Source organism: Centrocercus urophasianus, unplaced genomic scaffold, assembly GCF_019232065.1.
Source record: "Centrocercus urophasianus isolate 14NV4802_14NV808 unplaced genomic scaffold, USGS_Curo_1.0 seq_19, whole genome shotgun sequence".
Lineage (NCBI taxonomy): Eukaryota > Metazoa > Chordata > Aves > Galliformes > Phasianidae > Centrocercus > Centrocercus urophasianus.
In genome coordinates this window covers 19,305,061-19,325,091 of record NW_024884744.1, presented here as the reverse complement: position 1 = coordinate 19,325,091, position 20,031 = coordinate 19,305,061, and the positions used below count along the sequence as shown (strand labels likewise).

Genomic DNA, 20,031 nt, shown 5'->3' with positions numbered 1-20,031 from the left:
TGCTAGTGTCTTGTAGGGAGGTTTTTGGGTTTTTTTTAGTAGCAAGAAGTAATCAAGCATCCTCAATTAAGGACAGTTCTGCTTCTTTCCAGTATCTTGGCAAGTTTTCCTAATTTTGGTTCTTCTCTTTCCTTCCCTGCCAGACAGTTTGGGGTTTCATTTTCTCGATTTCAAGTAGCTGGTGAAAGTTTTATCCCATGTTAGGTGAGCTTGCTGCTCCTCTGTGTTCCACAAAGCTCTCAAAGCTGCTGCTTCATCCACCACTGTTACCTTAACTTGTGATCCCCTTTGCTGTGTTGTTTGGTTCTCTTCACTGATGCACAGTCAACAGACACTCCTGTAACATCTAAAATTGTTGTGAACGTGGACACTTTGACTGTATGCTTACTTGATAGCATGGAAATAAGACAGCATCTGCAGAAACATGTCTAAGTTGAGCTGCTTCCCAGCACTGCTTTTCTGAGCAGCATGAGCCTTCCAGTCTGCTCTTAAAGAAACATTTCTCCCTTGATATTGCTTAGATACAGTCTGTCTTTGATACAGTCCATGTCCTTTCTCCTAATGTTTTGCTTTGCAGTGAAAGGTTTGCTAGCTGCAGCTCCGTACTGCACAATAGTCTTAACAGAGCAATGGTATTTGCATAATTGTTGTTACTAGAGAATTTCTTAGCTTTAAAAAGTGTAAACTCATTGTCTGCATAGATAATAGATTCTGTTGATGTTTGTCTGTGAAATAATACGGGCTTGGGCGTTGCTAGGAGAATAGCTAATAAACATCCCCTCTTCTCCTTACTGCAGTGTATTTGTAGAGCCAATATTAAGCAGTTTCCTCTTTGTACCTTGGCTGTGATGGCTGTGTGTGCAGCTGGGTCATGTACTAAGTTAGGAATTTGATCTGCTTGGAAAAAAAGAGTGCGAAAATGCTCTTAACCTGAATTTTCCTTGATCTATTTTGTGCTGTGACCACACACACTGTCCTGTTTGGTACAAACACAGAGTAGGGTCGAACTGCAGAAGAGAAAATGAGTGTAAGAACTATAATGCTGACTTAAGTATCTCTGTTGCTGGAGGAAAAAAAAAGGAGCCTGAGGGTCATGGAAAAGAAACAAGGGAAAAAAGTCTTTGTAGCTAAGTTACCCCAGAAAAGCAAATGCCGTGTCCTAATTTTTTTTTCTGCACAGTGTGCTCTGATGTTGGTGCAATGATACTCTCAATTACAAAACAAAAAAAAGTGAAGGCATTCAGACTTTCTGAAAAATGGGAACTGAAACTCTTTCAACAGGTGTTGTGGGGAAGAAAGAGTAAATAATCCAGTAACCTTCCTGAGAGAAAAGACTTCTTTCTTATCAGGATCAGAGCTTAAGACGTGGCACTGATACCTTGTTGTTAGGGTAGCTGGGATAGCTAGGGTTGCTGCAGCTTTAAATCTAGAATTGTTAATAGAAGAAGCCCTTTGGAAGAATAGTATCTGGATAGGTCAAATGGAATCAATATGTTTCTTTCCAAACTAGAGCTTCTCTCATTTGTTTTCTCTGAGAACAAGCTTCCAGTAATAAAGTAGGAAAGATTTCATTAATGGGGCTAGACTGCTGTCTATGATATTCTTACAGTATTCACCATGAGAAACAACTTCCTTCTAAGACTAATGGAATTTTGCCTTCTCATTCTTATATTGATGCTGCCAGCAAGAAAAGGCTTAAAAATTGCCTTCCTGATACATCGAATGTCTGTACAGAAGTGTTGGAAACAATGAGACTGTCTAATTTACAGGAAAACCTCTACTTTATTCAAGCTTTGGCTAGATGCATTCGTAGTTGTTGTAGTTGTCAACTGTGTCACTGGATGTATCCTGTCAGCCCCATATGGACACCAGTGTACTGGCACAAGTTGCTTTGAGACCAGGTGTTTCCAATGGAAGCCATGTTAAACACAGCAACTTTGCACAGTGCAAAGTGAGAAACTAGTGGATAAGTGATTATCCTCTGGATATGTCCTAAAATGTCCTGCAAAAAGTGTGCTGGTGCTTGGAAGGCCTCTTTGAGCCGTGGGCAGCTCATGTGTTGGCTTCTAGAAGACCTCTACTGTTCTAAGGAAATCATTAAGTTGGTGTTAGAACTATTGCTTCTGCTTCCTTTAGAGAGACATCACAGAACTTATTGGTGAGACGGAACTCTTCAGTGTCCTGGGACTTCTAGCTGAGCAATTAATGAAGTCACCAAAGTGCTTTTTGACCAATTCAGTGACTTTTTATTGTATATGTGGCTTGTGAGGTGGTAGCACTGCAATTTGGAAACGCTTTTTTCTGTTGTATCTCTTGTAAGTTTACAGTGCGAAGGTCAAGTTAATCTCCAGTGCTACAAGTTCACTCCAGCTCCCTTAGAAAATGTTTTTCCTCTCATCTAACTGTAGTGTGTTCCAAAGAAGAGTTGTAACATGCCCCAGATAGCGACAAACCTTCTACCTGCATGTTCATGAAATACAATAATTTGTCTTTTTTTCTGATGGTATATCATCTATCATTTGAGAGCATGTCTGGATGCATGAATCTTTCCTTATGCAGAGTGCTCTGTGCCAACAAGAAAAAAGCTGAAAAGGCACAACAAAAAAAAAGAGGTATCGGTTGGCAAAACTAGAAGTGACTTTCTGGAAGCTTTAATAACTTTAGGGGTATGAAGGCTGCATGCCCAGGGAAAAAGATGTCTTTTTTTATACCTTCTCTAGATCCTTCACTTAGGTTGTGCAGTTTTCTAGTTACAGTTCTAAGTTTCACTGTGTTAATTTCCTAGTCGTCATTATGGAAGCTTCAGCTTTTTGCACATTCAGACTTATTTTTGGATAATTTGCTTCCCTTTTTTTTGTTCTTCTATAATTCACTTTCATGAAGATTAAGGATGTACGTCATTATCAGTAAGAACAATGATGTATGTACTATTTTGGGGGTGTCAGAACCCATGGATCAACATGACTTGAATAGGCTCTTTGTGAGGAACGTGAGAGACATCACTGCCACCTGACTTCTCACTGTGTTTCTTGCCCTGCAGTATAATTGTTTGATGTAGTAATGCTTCAGTTTCTTTTCTGATGGATGTTTTCCAACCACTCTAAACTTTAGGAAGTGCCTTGGGTGGGCTGTTTATCAGAGCTGGAATTACGTTTCTTGCCTGTAATTGTCAGGTCTCTCCTGCCTTTACAGTGGTGTGAAATAGACTTTTTTGGGAATCTTTAGAGCTTTGTACCTCAGAAAAGAAGGAACACTGTTACGTATTTTGACTTAAGGAATACATTGTTTAATGATGCTTTTCCTGCAAAGGAGAAAAATCTTTGGAGAACAAATGGAATTGTATTATTCCAGGAATACACGAGGTGAATTTGAGCTATACAGAACCTGACTCATATTCTGGCCAAGGTACATTTTTAATAAAAACAACCAATCTTGCTGTTTGAGATAACCTGACTACTTCTATTTCATTTTCTAACCACTTAACATTTTTCTTCTGTACAAGAAAGGGATTTTTGAAAACAATCCACCCATGAAAAGCCCTGGAAACAAAGACACAGTGTAGGTGAAGATTAACTCTTAGGACTCCTCTTTTTACTAACTGTAACAAAGCTTTTAGTTTTGTTCACGTCCTCATAGGTTGCTAAAGGACTCTTTTTCAGCAGTATTGACTAATTACAACGTTACACCGTTGGTTGGCTTTTATTTTTGTATCTTGTCAGTCCAACTCAGAGTGGCTGCTTGAAGAACACCCCATGTGCTGAGCACAGATCATGGTGGAAGCTTTGGGGGAGCTTAGTGAAGTCACCTGGCACATCTCAGGGCCACAGCTGGCTGCAGAGCATTTACACTGCACAGGACTTCTCTATATGAGTTAAAACAATGTAAATGCAATCTTGTGTTGTGTTGTAGGCATGAGGAAACCCACTAGATGTTAAGCTGTATGTTCAAGTCATTCTGACTGAACTGTCCATAGCTTATAGATCTCCTTCTGCTCTTATTCACTTGTTGTCTGTTTTGGCCTACTTGTGAACTGGGTCTTTGGGACTTCTTCATTACATTTAGGAGACTGAAAAACTTCCTGAGAACTTTATTTAGATTGTGCAAAGTGGGAAAATGAAAGGTATAGTTGGATGAGATGTATGTTTAATAAGCTTTGCTCTCCTTTACACTGAATTAAAATCACTACTCATATTTCAGTTTTGTTACCAGCTGCCCTTAGCAGCTGATTGACACTGAAACATTAAATCTTCCTTCTCCTGTTCTGTTTCACATTTATTTGAAGTTGAGTAGATCACTGAGCAAAGAGCTGCTGATTTCTTGCTGTTTGTTGCTGCAAGTCTAGGTCCCTCTCTTGTTACATAGGAAAAAACTATCATCCCTAAATGGTGCTTCTCTGCTCTTTTATGTGGCTTAAAACATCTGTTATGATGTTGCTGTGTTCATCAGAAGCCTAGATTTCCTGGCTGCAGTGATTTGTGCAGCTACTTGTTGTAGCAGTGCTGACAGAAACTGCCCATAGCAGGCTGTAGAAATGCTCTGGAATAACTTGTTTGAATTTTGAAACCCTTGGCTGTGTTGCCTTTACAATTCTGCTTTACTTTCTTGCTCTTTAAAGTAATCTATTTTAATGACCAAGCTACGATTTAAAGCCTGAAGTCATAATACAGTGTTTGCTAATTTGTGATTCTGGAAGATCTGACCTATAATGTTGTTCTTTAAGTCATCCAGCTGATCAGATAACCATTGAAGTACTCAAGTAATTGCTGTTTTTTCATCTCTGGTAGGTAATTTGAGGTGTGGAACGACTCTTTCCTGATGTACTACCACCCAGTGAATGTAGGGTACGATGCTCAGCAATTGATAGAGCTCCTGCTCTCATAATGAGCAAGTTAGTGCAATTCAGTGTCATCTCAGAACTCTTGAACATGTCAGGTGTTCTGTGAGCATCTTGATGATTCACGTGACTGAAGAGTGCTGGTTAATGAGGAATTGAAACACAGTTTTGTAGATGAACTTCTGTAAACAGGTCAAAATCCAATAGCTGCTCTCTGGCTTTGAACCAGGAAGGGCCTCAGCAGATCCAACTAACACTTGCCAGAGATCAGCCTCATAGATAACACTGGTTGTGCTAAGAGCCCCATTGTGCCTGGTATCTACAAATAACATAATGCAATGAGATAAACTTGCAGCCGTATCAAAGCTTCCAGAAATCCAAGTCTGTTCTTGCTCTGTGCCCCAAGGTGGACTGTCAGAGTCATTGCCTTGTAACAGTGTGGGTAAAAGCATCTTCCTACATCTGTTTTGAAGTTTGCGGTCTTGTTATTAAGCACCTTCCAAAAATTGAGCTCTTTTGGTTCTAATTGAAGTTCTGAATCGCCCCTGGCTCTTAAATCTTTGCCCTAATTCATGTTATCTCACAGTTCTTCAATTACTCAGCTATTGGTGCGTAACAGCTTGGAGGAAAATAGATGATTTGTCAGGGTTGAGCAGGAGCAACCTGACTAAAGCTCAGCTTACGTTCATCAGGCTGCAGCTGCATGAATTGCTGAGTACTGAGGTATTCCTAATCCCAAGTAGCAGCAATATCTCAAAGGGTAGTTTAGCTTTTTTAAGGCTTTGAAGAAGCTGTGCAACAAGCCTTGTTGTTTTACACTGTACAGCTTAAACCCAGTGCTGTTTGCTGATGGTGAATTTAGTACGTGGGAAACCATGGCCTCTTGTTGCAGCTTTGGGTTACTGCTCTAATTTAGGAGGTTTCTGGACCAGTGGGAAGTTTCCCTTTCTTTTCTCCAGCTCTTCTCCTGTTTGATTCTGTGTGTGACTATGTTTAGATCAAGTAACCTTTGCAGATCCCATGTGGAAAGAAAACAAGCTGCAAAAGCCTGAGGGCATTCTCGTGCTTTCTGTGAGATCATTCCACAGGTCTTGTTTTGTGTGGCTACACAAACAGTAAAATACTAAAATGTGCATGCTTACATGTAATGCTTATATATTTGAGAGATGCTTTCAGTAGAGTCTGGCCTAGGCAAGAAAAGGAGACCTGTGGAATTTGCCTTAGCAAGTCCTTCTTGCACCTCACCTAGCTGGAATTGCTTGGTCAGGGCTGTCACTGGTGCTGCCCTGGCACTGCGTGTTTCCCATATCAGAGCCAGAAGTTATGTGGGTTGTCTGAATTGTTTGTGTGGCTTTTTGGTGTGGGATGGTCAAACTCCCCGGACAATCAGTTCCTCCACAGCTGAATGTTTTATTAGCATGTTCACCTTCGTCATTTGAAGGCCTGTCTGCTGGATGTTCAGAAGGGATGTAATCTAATAAATGAGTTTAAATGCACTTTGTGTTGTGTAACCAAAGAAAATGGCTGTAAAACTGATTTTCATTTCTATAGGGACTGTTGGAATAGCATTACTTCAATTTTTTTTTCTATTTTTGACCCCTTTTGACTGGAACCACTTAAAGAAATGTTCAAAGTGATGATTTATGTTCTGTTTTGAATTATAGCTAATGAAGCCACAATAATAATACTGTGTGGTTCTCCTATATTGGCATAGATCTAAGTTAGAGAAGGATTAGTGTTCTACTGCTATTGTTTGTTCTTTGTGTGTTGGTTTGGTTGGTGTTGTGGAAGTTTTTTTCCATACAGAAAACAAGGAAATAGTATTGATAAGAAAACACAATGCTGATTCTGGGACTGTTCCATGAGATAAGATTTAGATTTCCATATGTACTTGAACTGGAGTCAGTCATCCTTTGGGTGCTCAGCAGCTCCAGCGTAGTTCCTCTGAGCTGAAAAATACCAATGAAGCCTAGCAATGACCTGCTGAAAAACACCCTGGTGATGGAAAGGGAAAGGCATCAGCAGGACAGCATTGCCTGTAACAGCATTACTGTGAAGAGGTGTGTTGTCCAAACCAGATTAACTTGTTCTGTAGATTTTTTTCCAAGCCAGTTTTAAGTAATCTCCAATTTAGCTCTTCAAATTATTACATGGTGGATCTTGCAATTAAAAGCAAACCAGTTAAGCCAGCACAGAGCATAACAAGCATGTTCATCAACCTAACCTCGCACCTATTAATCTCTTTCAGCCCTTCACTATACGTGGATGAAGAGGCTATGCTCTTTTTGAGTGAGTGGTTCATGCATTTAAAATGGAAGCTTTATGCAAGTAGTCTGTTGGCAGTTCCTCCAGGTTCTTATAATGTGCTTTTGTGCCTTTATTTTTTAGTTTCTGCCCTTTATCATGCCTGGATGGTTCAGCCATTCAAGGCTATATAAATTCATTTTCATGTTCATTTCTTGCTTCTTTTCAATTGTTTACAACCCTCAGAAGTCTGTCTCCTTCATGTGAAATTTGTCACATATAAAACCCTGATTTCAGTTGAGCTCTGTTGCTGCACAGTAGGTAGGAGCTTCTCTTTGTCATGCAGTTGATGGGTTTCAGCTGAGAGATATTGAAGGAATGCTCGTGTGAGGCTTCCTTTCTCACAAGAACCTATTAATTCCCTACCCCTCATACATATTTATGATCGAATAGAAGGAAATCACTATTTTTGTGCATCTCGTACTACATCAAAGCCATAATTGTTGTTGATGTAATGACACTTATAGCCTTATGTTTCAGAAATTTGTGGTCTTGGTCCTTGGAGGCTGATGCTTCTTAGGGGTTTCAAAGCATAGCTAGAGTTCAGTGGTTCTGCCCAAGATCTGTATCTGAACTTGTAATGTCAGTTTCCCAATCTCCTCCTTTTTGAGCATCTGGATGCTTCTAGGAAGGCATGCCTTCTTTTTATTTCCTCCCAACCTAACACAGTGGAAGAGCCTCTGTAGTAGTTCGTCTCAAGATACCTTTTCTCTCCCTGGCTTAGGCAACGTATCTCAATCCTGTTGATATTTTGCAACTCACATGTTACGTGATTTCTCTTCTGGTGAACCAACACTTCTTAGGTTCATCAAAAGGGCTTGTTGTGCCCAAAGCTGCCTGCACTTCCAGCAGATCTAGGAAGTTGTTGGGTTTTCTAATTACAGTTAGAGCCCATCTAGTAGGTTGCCATCCTCTTGACAGGGAGGCCACACACTCCCTTTAGACCTTGTGCTTTCTTTCCCTGCCTTGTGCTCATTTACGCTGCCTGCTTGCACCACTCATTGTCATTCGGACAAGAGTCATGTTGTTCTGTGCAGGGTTACAGTTCAATTAGGAAAGGGTCCAGCGAGGCATTATAGCTGCTATGAGGAAGAAAGCAAGACCATAAAGAGTAGATGAGTCCTCTCGTCCTCTCTACTCTCTTTCTCAGGGCAGTAGGATGTTGGTTTGACTCATCTGAGATATGTAAATTCATCCTAATGTGGCAGAGAGAGCTGATTGGCTTTCACTGGGCGAAAGCTTTGGCTTTCCTGTGCTAGCTTGCTGCCTAGGCACACAAATGCTAGTTGAAACATGAAGGAAGGACTGAGGATGCGCCCAGATATAGGGGAGGTGGGTTTGCAAGAGCCCTCAATTGCATTACTTTATGCTTCCCTGTTGCTCCTTGCCAGCAAAAAAAGAGAAATAGACCCTAGAATGTTTGTGGGGAAAGGGAGTGCAGACAGTGCTGCTGTCTAGTTGATGTTCTGGTTGTTGGAGTTATCAGAGATGCTTTGGTTCCAACTGGCAGCAGTGATTTTTTTTTTTCCTTTGGAAAGGTCAAGAAGAGAACTGCAAACGTTTCTAGGGTTCCAAGAGTCAAGTGTTTCAAGTAGAGAGCATTGAGAGAGTGACTCTAGAAATGAATGGTCTCCATCGATGTGAAAGTAAACTGCAGAAGCCCATATTGTGATTCAGTAGCAAATCAGTGTCTTGTGTGCTTTTGTGAAGCACCTGGTGGGTTCCCCCCTTTCAGCAGTACAGGCCCTGGGTGCAGGATTTCATCTATCCTGCCAATGCATGCGGTTCATGCATGCCCAAAAGCTGTCAGGAAGCAGCAAGAGTACATTCTGTCAGCACCTGGAGTGTTTTTTTTCCTTTTCAGCTTCACCCCATTTGTTTAAGCAGAAATATGCCCTAGAACTTGGCTGGCTTGTGTGGGTTTTTAAACTGCACTAAAAAAAAAGTAAACAAAATCTGTTTGTGCACAAATGACCTTAGCTGACTTATAAATCTGGACTGAATTTCAGATAATAGATTGGTTTGTTTCCAAAATTATATCTGTGGTTCTTTTTTTTTTTTTTTTTTTTTTTTTTCATTAGATCAAGCCTCAGAGGTGCAGGTGACAATGATGCTGACAGAAAGTTGCAAACTCAGAGGACTTCATCACAGGTAAGCTAGGCTGTGTTTGGAAGCACCTGTGTGAGCTGACAATACTTGTGTCTTGGTTTTGGTGTGCCAGACTGAGCAGTGACATTCCTTTCATTTTCAGTTACTGCAGAAGCAAAGTGGCTTACGCTGCTCTTTTTGCACAGGCTGGTTGTTAAATGTGATGTTTCTGTGATAATGAGGAGAGTAAGGATATACACAGGTTGATTTTGCTAATTTACCAGTCTGTCTTGTATTTCTTGCATTTTATACATGATGCAGTAGGCTGAAATTGTTCTTGAAAAGCTTCATTGCCAGCAAGGATGCAGGAAAGAAGAAACCAACACTCACCATCAGGTCCCATGGCTAGTAATAGTTTGTCCTTTTCACTGATCATGTGAAGGAAGTGGAAAAGTAGTTAAAAGGGAACTGTTAATGCCACACTGGATTACGAAGCTGCCTTTCTGAGAATTATTATAGTTAAGACCTTGCCTAAAAGACAGAATTGTATCAAAAGGAATAGCAGTGTTTTGAGGAAACGTATTTTAAAATGAAAACAAGGTGAAATAACTCCTCTCCCACCATTCAAAATTGAGTGTTATCCTTTTACAACTCTGCAAATGTCCCACCTTGATAAACATCATGCAGAAGAAAAGCTGTTAACACCTCTTACTGAAGATGGAGTTAAATGTGTATAGAGTTCATGGATGTAATGCCTGACTGTCAGAGTTATGAAAATGTGAATTTTCCAAGTTCCAAACAACAACAAACCTCACTGGGAACTTCCTACTATGTTTTCACTAGAAAATATAGTGTCTTAAAAATGTTTCATGGAAATTTTAAACCATATAAAGTTTGTTTCAAGTTTCTGTGTTTTTTCTTATGTTGAACACCTCAGAAAGGTGTTTATAAACAATGCAGGAGGAAGGTTATGCAATCTGGAAGGAGAAGAGAAACAGCCCTGATAGAACTCCTAAATTATTTCTGCATTGATGGTACACCCCTAAATCTCCTGCCACTGCCCCCACAATAACATCTTCTGCTTTTTGTCCTTTTAAATCCTCCCCAGTGTCTTCAGTTACTTGGAGGCTTTGTGCTCTGCCATCTGTAACACAAAGCTAATGGTTTTACTTGATGTTGAATTACTTTCAGTTAGTATATTTAGGTGTTGAGAAGATTTAGGTCAAGTTACAGCTTGGTAAAACAAGAGATTTCTGTCCCTGTATTCCAGGAATCTGCTGCCTATCACTCATGTCTGTATAGAAGAAGGAGAGAAGCCAATGGTGCTGCTGCCATACATGAACTGGGGGAACCTTAAACTATTCTTGCGACAGTGCAAGCTGGTAGAGGCCAACAATCCTCAGGTAAGCTCTGAAATCTGCCACTTCCTGCCCATTCAGCTTTTACTCAGAAATCCTGGTTTGTTGTCTGTATATGTACCTTAAAAGGAGTAGCTGCAGTATTCATCCTGTCCTGTGACAATGAAAGAACTGACAAGCAGGTCCTTAGCATGTAGTAATTTTGATTCATACAAGGAAAACGTTCTTGGCTGCCTTTATCATAGCTATTGAGAGACTGTACAGCTGAGTTAAAGTCTTGGTCAGGGTAGCAGCTGGTATATCAACACATCTAACAAAGTAGAGGAAATGATAAATGATAGTGGGTTCAAGTTGCAATACACAGGAGAAAGTTGTGTACATAAAAAAGTATCAGATTAAATGAAATGTTTTTTGCAGAATAGCTGATGCCTAAATGCATGGTCGTTCATTGTTTCATAATAAGCATAAAGCAGTTCTGTTAAATGTGGGACGTGCCGCTGTGGGTTTGCTTTACAGTAAAACAATTGTACTTATTTACCTTGATAATAGTTTGTGAGGATTGGTTTGTTTTCCTGCTGTTGGTGCTCTTCAGCATTTATAACTCCTTACTATGTTTTCCATAGAACTTACTGTGTGTGTTTCACAAGCAGCGAAAAGGAAAAAAATTCTTAGATGAGCATAAAGTTTTAAAAGCGTCCTTACAGCCAAAATGGAGTTGGTGTTGACGAATAAGAGAAAGTTGGACAAATGTTCAGCCATGAATTTGTCTGTATTTTAAGACTATCCCTCCTGCTGGGGTTGCCTTATCTTTCCTTCTCTTCAACTTCACTTTGGTTTGCCTCTTCGAATTAAATCCAAAATGAATTCTGATTTGCTGAGGGCAGCATTTGCCCCTGTTATGTGCCAAATTGGAAACTCTCAGACAAGATCAATAAATTGTGATAAGCTGCTAGGATCTTCCAACACTGACTTACCTGCTTTGCTACTTAATCTGGGTTATAAATCTCTATTCAGCACAGCAATGTCCCTTTCCAAGAATTCAGAAATGGCATTTGTAATCTGCATTACATCAAATAGGAGTTGCCTCTCAGTGGTATCGCCTTGCTTCCTACTGTACCAAAAACTGGAATGTTAGGTGTTGTACTTATTTGAAAATGAGCATCTGTGGAAGTAACAAAAACAAACTTTTGAGTTCTCCGAAATAATGTATTCTTCTAGTTCTTATTAAGAAGCTGTTAACAGTAATGTACTGGCTTCTTACTTTAGCTTAGTATTTGCTTTATTTTAACCCCTTGCAACTGCTGTATCTACCTACACACTGAAGCTTCAGAAATACTGTAGAAATGAAAGAGAGAAACCAAGATATAGATGTAATTTAAGAGTTTTATGTAACTGTGACACTGGTTTCCAAACAAAAGGAAGGGAAAGTGTGGTGAGCAGGTACAAGTGACATTTTCTGCCTGTATTCATTGCTAATCCAAGGAAAAGCTATGCAGCAGTGAGGTAAATTGCAAATTGGGAATGCTTGCCCCTGACATGTCAACTGGGGGGAAAAAAAAGCTAAAAAGTTAAAGAATCTTCATAAGTTTTCAGCAGATGGTAGTGTCTGTTCAGCAGATGGTAGTGTGTAATCAGCTCTAGAAAACCATCGGCTGCTAAAGGTTAAGGAGAGGGAAGGGCCCTTAGACTACAAATTAAAAGTTAGCCTGTTGTGTATTGATTGTTGTTCTGTGCTCCTGCAGGCAATTTCCCAGCAGGATCTTGTACATATGGCTATCCAGATTGCCTGTGGAATGAGTTACTTGGCCAGACGGGAGGTCATTCACAAAGACCTGGCTGCTAGAAACTGTGTGTAAGTACCAAACAAGACAGAGTCATTGTGCAAACAGTGTTATGTCAATAACTAGGGCTAAGATGGATTTCCTTTAACCAACCTGATCTCTGCTTCAAAACATACCACTTTTTTTTCCCCCCTGTTTTGTGCAAGTAGTTCTGTTGGTGTAACTTTCTTCTTGGTATAGGGTAGAACAGAATGCTTGGTTTTTAAGAGTGCAGAACATCCTATTCTGGAAGATTTGTGTTAGATTTTGATTTTCCTTACTTTTTGCAAATGCTCACCTAGCCTAAATGACTTCCTTTAAGCTTTGATAGTAACCTGGAGCTTCTTTGGCAGTTTGCTAATAGACAGATTTTGCACCAGATGTTGTTGGACAGAGAAAGCAGAAGCTTCTACCCCTGTAGCCATCCCTTGTGCTTCTGAACTGATGCCACTTAGCAAAATCCTTTGTGGCTCTTGTAGTATGTGAGGATGCTCAGTTTGATAGAGTTTCTTAAAGGTTCTTTTCATCTGTTCTTACTACTTTTTCTCTCTGGTGAATGTATTAAAGAAGTGATAGCCCAGAAGGCAATCATCACAAGTAGTGCTCCAGGGAAGCTGCTCTGTGACAGCCTCTCATTTCAGTGCAGCAAATTATTTTACTTGTGTCCTTCCTGTGCAAGGTTGAGCATTCTGACAACTTTACTACCTGCCCTTGTAGGGCAAAGTTCAGCTTTGTTTTAGTTGCCATATGCATGATCCTGAGTGATGTCAATATAACTCAACTCACAGTACATCTGGCACTCCTTCTCCATGGCAAATGCAGGCAGGAGCTGAGCTACTGACCTCTTGTTCAGTACAAGAACATTTGAACTAGCTTTGGCTTCTTACGTAGAAAAAAAAAATGAGATTGCCAGTAGCCAGGATTCCATGAAGGGCTTTGGTCATCTGCCACTCCTTTCTTTCCAAGGTTTATTCCTGAGAGTATCTCCATGTGGGGAAAAGCTGGGAGGAGTTGGTATGAAGTGTATCAGATCTGTGTGTCTGTGCTAATATCGGGAAGGGAGCCAAGACTGCAGTGCTCTTGGCAGGTTTGTGAAGGGGTGAAATACTTTCCTTCTCAAGTGTCTTGGGCCCAATTAGAATGGCCGTGCAGATTACACAAGTCAGAGCTCGGGAGTCACTGGAAAGGTATCCTCTGTACTTGTTTATAGGCAGATCTTCTAGGAATCTCTCTGAACTTCATCTGCACACTTAGGAGTGATTACATACGGAAATTTCCTGGTCTGTAAATCTTGAGGCCAACGAACAGACCTGAAAATGTGTAAATATGGGATAAATAAGAAGGTACCTGGGACACTGAAGCAGCAAAGACACAAAATGAGCATTTATTTTTATTTTTTTTCTTATGAAAATAATATTAGACCAAAATGGAAGGACAGCAAACGCTAGGTTAAAAATAAAAAACCTGCAATATTCATGTTGTTGTCACAAGATGTCAGAATGAATGTCTTGCCTATATTCTGAAGTCAAGTGTTTGAGAACATTGAGCTTTGACTTCTTTTTTTAAAAGCTTAATTCACACTCCCTGAGGGGCAGAAAGGTAGTAGGCAACTTTATGCCATTAAGAATCTGCTAAAGGCTCCTCCGTGCTAATTAAGGCATCTCTTGTTGATTACAAACAAGTCTTAGTCAGTGTTCAGCTTCTGACAACAGTCATATCTTTTGCTGAGGCAGTGTTTGTGGGAATAAATATTTTATTAGAGCAAATAATCACTTGATTAGGGGCAAGACTTTAGGCCGCAGATGATTGTGGTTGCTTTAACAAGATACTGCTAGATCTTGTTTAGCCTGAGTCTTTAGTTCTTCATTGGTACAGAGGTATCATAGCTAAAATAACTTAATTCTATTGTGGATCTCCAAGGGAGCAATAATAATTAAGGGAGCTGTTTGTTTGCTTTAGCTGTACTTTTCTGCATTTGTAAATGTTTGCTTTTATTTAATCTAAGACTTGTAGTGCTTACATGCTGGCACAGAATAAACACTTCCTTAAGTAGTATTTGATAACCACAAAGTAAGTGTGTCTGAGTCTAGAGCAGTGCTAACCCTGAAATGTTACGAGTGCAATCAGTATTCCTCGGTGGAATTAAGGTAGAGCATAAGTGTGGGCTGTGAAACTGTAGTGCCAAGTTTGCTTAAATACTTCTGTTCTTTTAAATTAGCATTGATGATGCACTTCAGGTGAAGATCACGGACAACGCGCTATCTCGAGATTTATTTCCTATGGACTACCATTGCCTGGGAGATAATGAGAACAGACCTGTTCGATGGATGGCTCTGGAAAGCCTGGTTAACAATGAATTTTCCAGTGCTAGTGATGTGGTAAGTTTGGTTAGTTGGTTTTGTTCTTTTTTTCTTGGGGGGGAGAAAAAAAAAAAAAAAAATGTGTAAATTAAGTGTGTGCATTTATTTTGACAGTTTTTCCCTGTAAAACTTTTTTCAGCAGTTGGAGGATGAGAAAAGATAGCAGTGATTTATCCAGAACAGCAGCTCTGCTCCTGTTTCCTCCATTTCCTGTGCAGGATAGATCATTTAAAGGCCGAGCAGATGCTTCTTGCATGGCACCATTGTCTGTTGCACCCTGTCCTATTTGGAAGTATCAACAGAAGAGAGAATTAAATTCAATGAGAAACCTGTATTGGTTGATGTCTGCTGTGGTTCACAAAAGATTGATGGGAGCTGTTTCTTGAAAGCTTTCAACTCTGGGAGAGATTGGCTTTGAAATTCTGATCACCAAATGAAATTGTCAGCGTTTTCTCTTGTACTGGGAAGCGCCAAGGTGAACAAAGAACTTGGCAGGCAGGGAAAAGATGGGGAAAATAACTTCCCTTGAGCCACTGGCTACTCTCACGATAGAAATGTAGAATGCAGTTGTCTTTTTGCTTCAGGAACACACTGCTGATACATTCAACTTATCTACTTAGACCACCTGGTCCTCTTCTACAAAGCTACTTTCCATGTAGTCAGCCTCAGCCTGTCCTGGTGCGTGTGTTTTTCCATCTCAGAAGTTGGATTTTGCATTTGCTTTTCTTGAACTTTGTGATTCGGTCAATTTCTCCAGTTCCTTGAGGTTCCTTTGCAGAAGGTTTGACCTCCAGCCTCCCAGCGACTCTGCCCAGTTTGATATCATCTACAAACATCCTGAGGGTACAACTTGTTAATGGAGATGAAACCAAATTGATTCCTGAGCAGTGATGCTTATAACCAGCTGCTAGTTAGACTAGTACTGCTAATCACAGCAAAATGTGTCCAGAAGTCCAGTTGCATTTATGAGAACATCTCCTTAATTAATCTTTAAGATGCTATGGAAGATGGTTTCAGAGGCCTTGCTGAAGGTGAGCCTGCATCTGACTCCCTCTGTTCACTGTGCTCTTAGCTGAGTAGCAGTCAGCTTAACCTTGCAGTTTACCCTTGGTAAATCCACGCTGACTGTTCCCAGTCACTTTCAAGCTTCATGTGCAGTGGTGTCCTGCATGTTGTGCTCTCTGCCCGTCACAGGTGCAGATGTTTGACAGCTTGGCCTGTAGTTCCCTGTGCCTTACCTCCTGAAGAAGATGCCTTTTGTCCAGTGATCAGCTGCCTTCCCCAGCTCCTGTGGTCTTTGAGCAACATTGAGACTATCTGGATCAGTGGCCTTGTGTTGATGCACTTTGAGCTTTGGTTTTCCAGACTCCATTGCTGCATACCCAGGCATTGTCACTGTATTTCTCAGGCAGCTTTGTCTTACATCCACCTTCTCTTTTCTTCCTTAGTGCCTGAACTTTGCCACTGCATCCATGGGGGCCTTCTACTGTACTTGCTCAGCATTCTGCACAACAGAACAGACAGTTCTGCTGTCCTTGAAGATTATCAGCCTTTGATTTGAGTAGTAATTATCTGAACTGCTTCTAAGGGGATGTTTCCTTTGATAAGGATGCTTTCCTTAGAGAGGCTGCATCCAGACATTGTCATCTACTTAGAAGTGGCTATGTTAGAAAACTTGTGAAAAGCTCTGTTGTGTTCCTCCTCTTTGCCATTCTCTCTGTCCTCAAGCCTTATAAACAAAAAAAAAAACTGAAAGAAAAAGGAGTCGGCTGTGCTCCAGAAATACTTGTGTACTCATTGTACTCGTGTGGAGTTCTGTTACACCAAACAAATCAGGAAATGGAAATTGCCCATAAGTGCATGTTTTTATAATACCAAATGAGATCAGTAGAAACATTGATTTCTTCTTACTCACTTCTTGAAATCTGGAATGTGAAAGCATTTGCTGTTCGTGAAAAATGGGCTTGGAAAGAAGCTTATATAGCACTGCCAGTACAATTTTGCTAGGAAGAAGGCATCTCAGTCTCATAACTGTTTCAGAAAAAATTAGTGCAATTCAGCTTGTATTCTGCAGTATTTTAACACGAAACTCCCATTTGCCTTTATCTCTGCGTAATACAATTGGCTTCTAATATGTGGTTCTGTACTTTACATGCATGACTAGTGAATTTTACAGCATGTGAAGTTAGATTTTTTTTTTTTTTGAGTGTAGAAAATGTGTCCCAGGTACTCTGAGAAGTATCCAGGTAAATTCCAAACCAGCATGCTGTTGTCCTCTCACTTGGAACAGTCCTAAATATCAACTTCATGCAGCTTTATTGGTGATGAAATCTGTTGCAAACAGTTTTAGGTGTTGTCTGTTAAGATGCAGTTAGTGTGTGTTCTGGGCTTGCTTTTTTGGAAGCGTTTCTTTAAAATAGCTTTCCTGGCTTGAAACTTTTCTGATGCATTCTTCCTCTGCCAGCAGTTGTACTTGTCAGCCAAAGCATATGAAATCAAAATATAATTCCTGTTGAACTTTAATTTCCTCTCTGTAGTGAGCGTGAGACTCCATTTTTTTTGTCATTCACATGTGCTTCCTTTATACATTTAGAAGTAGCTATATTCTCAAAATAGTTTTGCTTGAATTGCTTTTTATTGTAGTTGCAGCATTCTGCTTTTCAGCCTTCTTAACTGCAAATAAAGGCATCCTCCCATGCCTTCCTCCACTGCTAATAGTTCAGAGCCAGGCCAGATCTGTGTGCTTGCCATTGTCTAGCTCAGGGCTTCTCATCAGTGACCACTGGCATCATCCTTCAATTTAGAAATCCTCTGACCAAAGCCTTCTTTTCATTAAAGCAAAGAAGATGTTAAGGCTGGAAGAAAAGGCAGTTCTGCCTCTTTCAAAAGCAGTCGTTATGCTCTTGGCACTTGTAACCTCAGCTACGAATCTTCAGTGTGCACTATCAGAATATTCTGTTTTTCTTTGGTCTCTTGATACCAAGTTGTAAACAGTTTTATTTGTACTATGCTTATGTTTGATTGTTCAATTATTTTTATTTGTCATATTTAGTTATCTCATAAGCTCCTCTTAGTAGGAGAGGCTGAATGCTGTGTTGAATGCTGATCCAGGTGCCAGGCTTGCTTAGATAAAGCAAGCTTTATTTAAGCTCCTTGTTTTCCCAGGAGCTGTACTTCTGAGCCTATGCTCAAAATCTACTGATAATGTTCCTTAGGTTTGTTAAGTGTTCTGCGTGCTCCCTTTTCAGTGGGCCTTTGGAGTAACACTGTGGGAACTGATGACTTTGGGACAGACTCCCTACGTCGATATCGACCCCTTTGAGATGGCTGCATATTTAAAGGATGGCTATAGAATAGCTCAGCCAATCAACTGTCCTGATGAACTGTAAGTGCACGTCTTTGGAGACAGGGTAAAATGTCTCTGTTGGAACCAGCATTTTAAGCCAACCCTATCAATGAAGCGACCAGGACTTCCTCCTCCTTGCCTGTTTATCTGCCTGTATGCTGATAGTTGTGTATTTGTGTAGCTTTACAATGACCTGCCTTGAGGAATGCAAACTAAAATTTTTTGTTGTTGAGTTTCCCTTAATTCCCACCCAGCTCTCTTCCTTATTCTGACACGCTGATGAGATGGTGTTAATCAGCAAGATGAGAGGAGGGAGGTCAAGAGGCTAGAGGCTTTCTGCTTAGTTTTTTGGGGGGCTGCAGTAAGAAGCCACTGGTTTTATAGGCAGAGGAAGTTTCAGTTCTCTTGGCAAGGCTGAAGATAGAAATGCTCTGTGTAGTGGAGCTCAAACAGCAGCACTTGCAATGTTTAATTGTGATCTTAATGGAATGGAAGAAGGCAACACAGGCATCACCTCTTGCCTCTCATTTTCTTCCAAATGCCCTTCCTGCAAACCCGTCACAGAAATGCTTTAGCAATTTCCAGTGAATTATGTATTGGTTCCTCCTGAATTGCCTCTGACGTATCCTAAATCAAACCTACACCTCCAGTCATGGTACATTTATTGGCCATTCAGGGTGTCGGTCTTCTGCAGGAGTGAGTCAGCATAACCTATCAGAAGAGGCAGAATTCTTTTTTGCTTTCTAGTGCCAAACATCATTTCTTGTTTTCAGGCTTGGGATTGTTTGTCAGGAGTGCGCTCTCATGTCTTCCATTTGTCTTTGTCTTTCAGATTTGCTGTGATGGCCTGCTGTTGGGCCCTAGATCCTGAAGAAAGACCCAAGTTTCAGCAGCTGGTGCAATGTCTAACTGAATTTCATGCAGCATTGGGAGCCTATGTCTGAAACTGCAGGAAAAGATTCAGTTCACCAATTGGGAAGAAGGCATGGCATACATTTGCAGCTCCATGCATCACTCGGACTCGCACACGTGATGTGTATAAAGCAACACTAAAGGGAGAAAGCACTTCTTCCAAAACACCGTGCCTTAGAATGCTTTAGTAGTCTGAAGTTTTTTTATAAGACCTCTTGATGTTGAATATTTTCTAGATATCACTTTTGCTAAGTTAAATTGAGACCTTTTTATTTGCCAGCAGGATTTTTAAAGTGTAGTGATAGTGAACTTGAACACAAGGTTTGGATGAACTTTGCACTCTTACAACAGACACGTGATTTTTTGGAAGGGTATATGGAACTGGTAGAGAAGTGAGGGTGGGGGAATTAATGCAAAAAAAACAAAAAAGAAACACTACAGAAAAAAATTCCCTGCTTCTAAAAAACATTGAAACTGAATCTTTCTGACCAGCTCTAGTGTTTGTACTTTGTATGTATCTGGAATAGCTTTTTAGTATCAACTACTTCTATTTTGAGACAACAGCACACTGTGGTTGGATCCACAAGCGGCATCTTCTTTTTGTTTTTTGTTTTAAACCCATTCATGAATGTGTTTTGCAAAAGCTGGTCTTCAGGATGCAATATTCCCTTTTTAAAGCAGTAAGTGATGATGTAAAAGTGATTCCAGTTTACCTCATTCGGAGAGTAGTAAATGGGAGGGGATAGGGGTTAAAAATGGTGCCCCTCCCTTGCAGATAAAAGGCTGATGTCATTTTTAAGATGGTTTTATGTGCTAAATAGAGGCCTTCAGAGAAGTGCCAAAGCAGCCCTTGTGTTGGGAGTCTTTCACCTCAGACTTCTGGATCACAGTTTCTCTTGTTGAAAAGGTACTGGTTGTTTTTTATGGGCTTTTATGGCCTGAAACGGGCTTAAATATATAAATATATATTTGTAAAGACACTTGCAGAGTAAAGAATGTTTTTCTATTA

General features: G+C 40.3%; 1 protein-coding gene across 1 annotated transcript in view; it reads left to right on the top strand.

Annotated features, from left to right (window-relative positions):
• Positions 1 to 20,031, top strand: part of RYK (receptor like tyrosine kinase) — a 50,732-nt gene extending 30,701 nt beyond the window's left edge. The window contains exons 10-15 of the mRNA XM_042820521.1: positions 9,220 to 9,289; positions 10,497 to 10,629; positions 12,327 to 12,436; positions 14,623 to 14,782; positions 18,013 to 18,149; positions 18,943 to 20,031. Coding sequence (XP_042676455.1) covers positions 9,220 to 9,289; positions 10,497 to 10,629; positions 12,327 to 12,436; positions 14,623 to 14,782; positions 18,013 to 18,149; positions 18,943 to 19,054 — 722 coding nt within the window. The 3' untranslated portion in view covers positions 19,055 to 20,031. The remainder of the gene's footprint in view (positions 1 to 9,219; positions 9,290 to 10,496; positions 10,630 to 12,326; positions 12,437 to 14,622; positions 14,783 to 18,012; positions 18,150 to 18,942) is intronic.